Below are 4043 nucleotides of genomic sequence, written 5' to 3'. Positions count from 1 at the left end.
AAGGGTGGTGATGGGGTTTCTGGGCTGGCCCAGGCTGGGGGAAGGTATCAGAGATCACTGTAGTTCAGACACACTGGGACCAGGGGAGAGAAGTTACTGTATGGAGAGATGCCCTCTTCACAGGGACACAGCTGTTGTGATAAGTTGGGAGACAATTTGGGTCTGGGTATCTTCCTACATTGGATAGTCCTGGTAGGCCTTGACCCCCTTTAGCTAACCAAGCTCTGAAGGACAGAGTCAGCTTCAGAAGAACGACCCAAACCCACTGACTGCCCTCCTGAGCCCTGGCACTGCCTGCTGCCTACTATTCCCCAGGCTGGACCGAGGGAGCTCTGGCAGGAGCCAGGCTGACCCAGGTTACTCCCAGATGCATCCTCTCAACTCCCCCTTGTGCTTCAACCATTGCCCTCCCCATTCTCTGCATTTTTGCCCCAGGTCAGGGCTGGGGGGCCAGGGAAATCTGGTCACCCTCACTTCTGCCCTTTCCACCCCTAGGGGGACCATGACCAGTACCGAGTCCTCACTGTTCACACCCTTAGGCCCCCACTCAGATCCTGACGACAGTGAGTTGGAGCTGGACTGCCGGTTTAATGAGGAGTTCAAGTTTATCCTGCTGCCCGTGAGCTATGCAGTTGTGTTTGCGCTGGGCCTAGGCCTCAATGCCCTGACCATCTGGCTCTTCCTTTTTTGCCTCCGACCGTGGGACGCGACAGCCACCTACATGTTCCACTTAGCTTTGTCAGATACTTTGTACGTCCTGTCGCTGCCCACCCTCGTCTACTATTATGTAGCCCGCAACCATTGGCCCTTTGGCACTGGGCTCTGCAAGTTCATCCGCTTTCTCTTCTATTGGAACCTCTACTGCAGTGTCCTTTTCCTCACCTGCATCAGCATACACCGCTACCTGGGCATCTGCCACCCGCTGCGGGCGCTGCGCTGGGGCTGCCCGCGCCTTGCTGGCCTTCTCTGCCTGGCAGTTTGGTTGGTCGTAGCTGGCTGCCTCGTGCCCAACATGTTCTTTGTCACCACCAGCCCTAAGGGGGACATCATCTTGTGCCACGACACCACCCGGCCTGAGGAGTTTGACCACTACGTGCACTTCAGTTCGGCAGTCATGGGGCTGCTCTTTGACGTGCCCTGCCTGGTCACTCTTGTCTGCTATGGGCTCATGGCCCAGCGCCTGTAACGGCCCTTGCCAGGGGCTGCCCAGTCATCTTCCCGTCTGTGCTCGCTGCGCACCATCGCTGTGGTATTGACTGTCTTTGCTGTCTGCTTCGTGCCTTTCCACATCACCCGCACCGTTTATTACATGCAAGGCTGTTGAAAGCTGACTGCTGGGTGCTGAACCTCATCAACATGGTCTATAAAGTGACTCGGCCTCTGGCCAGTGCCAATAGCTGCCTGGATCCTGTGCTCTATTTGCTCACTGGGGACAAGTATTGACGTCAGCTCCGGCAGCTCTGCAGGGGTGGCAGGCCCCGGCTCCCCACAGCTGCCTCCTCTCTGGCACTGGTGTCCCTGCCTGAGGACAGCAGCTGCAGGTGGACAGCCACCCCCCAGGATGGCGGCTTGGGCAGATAGATTGTAACGGAAGCCGGGAAGTGAAGGAAAGGGGGTGAGTGCAGGGCAGAGGGGAGGGAACCTTATAGTGACACCCTATCTGGCTGCTTTCTCCTCTTTTCTGAGCTCTGGAGAGAGGCCCTCACCCTGAGGTTTAGGAGGAGCCAGAGAAATCACGTGTGACCCCATCTCTCCTAAATCCTTCAGTTGCCCTCTCCTTTTTAGCCAAAGACACTAGCAGCCACTCTTCGTCCTCGACTTCTTTCTCTTTGTTTCTGTCCCCTTCCTGGGGCCACTGGTCCTGTTTCTTGGTCCTACAAGGCTGCTGGAAATCTTCCCCAGCCCTCCTTCTCCTGCCCTCTCCCCCCATATCCTTGTATAGCATGCATTCCTTCAGCCAGACCAGAGCATTTAACTGGAGGGGTGAAGAAGCTGGGGTGATCTCAGTATTGGCCTGACTCATCTGACAGTGATAGCCAGAATCAGGAAGTGGGGGCACCAGCATATCACAAATGCCTGGGAAGTGACATATGTAGTGCCCACACCCACTCCCTGGTTTCCCCTGGAAGACAGGATAGTCTTGTCTACTGAGGCGCTGAACTAGGGCACCGTCCCAGAGAGCCTGCCTGACAGGGTCCCCATGTGCAGCTAGAGGCATGGCCCTGTTGAATGGTGGGTAGCCATGAGGTAGAGAGGGAGTCCTGAGTCTTCCCATGGGGTGAGGACCTTGAGGAGCCTCAGGGGGCAGGACCCAAGCTGATAATGGCCTTTGGAACAGGAATGGGACTGGCCCTTCTTTATGAGGTTTGCTGAGAACATATTTGACAGCTCTCCTGTACTTAATGAAAGGCAGAGTGGATGGCTCAGAACGCAAGGGAGGAGCTCTCGTGTCTATGGCATAAGTTCCAGCACCAAAGGGTGGAGAAGGTTTGTGCAGAGATTGGGGTGGTGACAGGGACTGAGGCCCAGAGCTGACTCTCCACTGGTCTCTCCCCTTTCTCTAGCTCCTGCCCTAGATAAAGATAAATCTCTCACCAGCTCTTTCAGATCAGGTTTTAGGACTTCGAGGACAGGACAAGGCGCTGGGACTAGGACAGCTCCCCTCAGAGTTTCCCATCCAGTCACTCCTCTCCAGCACTATCTTAGTGCTTACAGACTTCCAGGAGTGGGGGTGGGGTGTGGAATTTGGGGAGCTAACTCCCAAGCCTTGGGAAGTAAGAGTTTCTGGGAAGGCATTCGTGAGAAGGGTAGGCTTACACTTCCAGGCACCCTCTCTAAAATTGCCTTGCAGTCCTTTGGTCTCTTGAGTCCCCAGCCTTCCTTTCCTTTTGCCCCACTCTTGCTGACCTAGCTCTGATCCCTTGCTTGTCTCCTGGCTTCTAAGGGGTCTCTCTGGAGAGTAAAGTTAGGGCTGGTCTGCAGAAAAAAAAAATGATTTCACTGCCCCTGAGTCCCCCTTTGCATTCTTGTAAGTGCTCCCTCTTCCTCTCTAGACATCAAGGACCCCTTCTGCTAGGAGTTAATGAACTGGCCTTCTTCTTACTAGCCTCCCAGTCTCATGGCCACTGCCTAGACTGTTTCATATGCTGTTCCTCATCGGCACTCGCTCCCTTTTATTCTGATGACCACAGTCTCCTCACCTATCACCTCTCCTATCCACCAGCCCCACCTAACAAAGTTGCTCTCTTCATCACAGCTGACCCAGGCTCTTCCATTTCTCCAGTCCATTGAAGTCCCCTATGCTTAACTGAGACTAACTGCCCAGACTTTGTGGTCTGCTACTTTTGGGCCACCTTCCTTCACACTCTAATTTTAAACACCTTGACTTTCACCTTGGGACAGTCTTCTCTCTCCTAGGACTAGAGGGGATTGCACGTGAAGTCAGAGCCCAAGGCTGGCTTGACCCACTGAAACTTGATGTGTTAGAACTTCATCTAAGCCCCCATTCCCCTTAGCCTGCTGAGTTCCTAGTGAACATTCCAGAGCAACTCTTTCCTGTATTTTCTACCTTCTCAAGACCCCAACTTCATCCTCCCCTATGACCTCTTAAGAGTTACCTTGCCTCCTATTTGTAGTATTTTAAGGAACCTCCATACTCTTTTCCATAGTGGCTGTATCAATTTACATTCCCACCAGCAGTGCAAGAGGGTTCCCTTTTCTCCACACCCTCTCCAGGATTTATTGTTTCTAGATTTTTTGATGATGGCCATTCTGACTGGTGTGAGATGATATCTCATTGTAGTTTTGATTTGCATTTCTCTAATGATTAATGATGTTGAGCATTCTTTCATGTGTTTGTTGGCAATCTGTATATCTTCTTTGGAGAAATGTCTATTTAGGTCTTCTGCCCATTTTTGGATTGGGTTGTTTGTTTTTTTTGTTATTGAGCTGCATGAGCTGCTTGTAAATTTTGGAGATTAATCCTTTGTCAGTTGCTTCATTTGCAAATATTTTCTCCCATTCTGAGGGTTGTCTTTTGGTCT

At 52.5% G+C, this 4043-nt stretch overlaps 1 protein-coding gene across 1 annotated transcript; it reads left to right on the top strand.

Annotated features, from left to right (window-relative positions):
• Window positions 1-502: 502 nt before the first annotated feature.
• P2RY4 (pyrimidinergic receptor P2Y4) lies at window positions 503-3687 on the top strand. The gene is given in 2 exon segments (XM_027093652.1): window positions 503-1307; window positions 1310-3687. Coding segments are annotated over 2 exon segments (1077 nt in total). The 3' UTR covers window positions 1582-3687.
• The last annotated feature ends 356 nt before the right edge of the window (window positions 3688-4043 follow it).

This window comes from Aethalodelphis obliquidens, unplaced genomic scaffold (genome assembly GCF_003676395.1).
Source record: "Aethalodelphis obliquidens isolate GAN/ISIS:26980383/991018 unplaced genomic scaffold, ASM367639v1 scaffold85, whole genome shotgun sequence".
Classification (NCBI taxonomy): Eukaryota; Metazoa; Chordata; class Mammalia; order Artiodactyla; family Delphinidae; genus Aethalodelphis; species Aethalodelphis obliquidens.
This window is presented reverse-complemented; position numbering and strand designations above follow the sequence as displayed.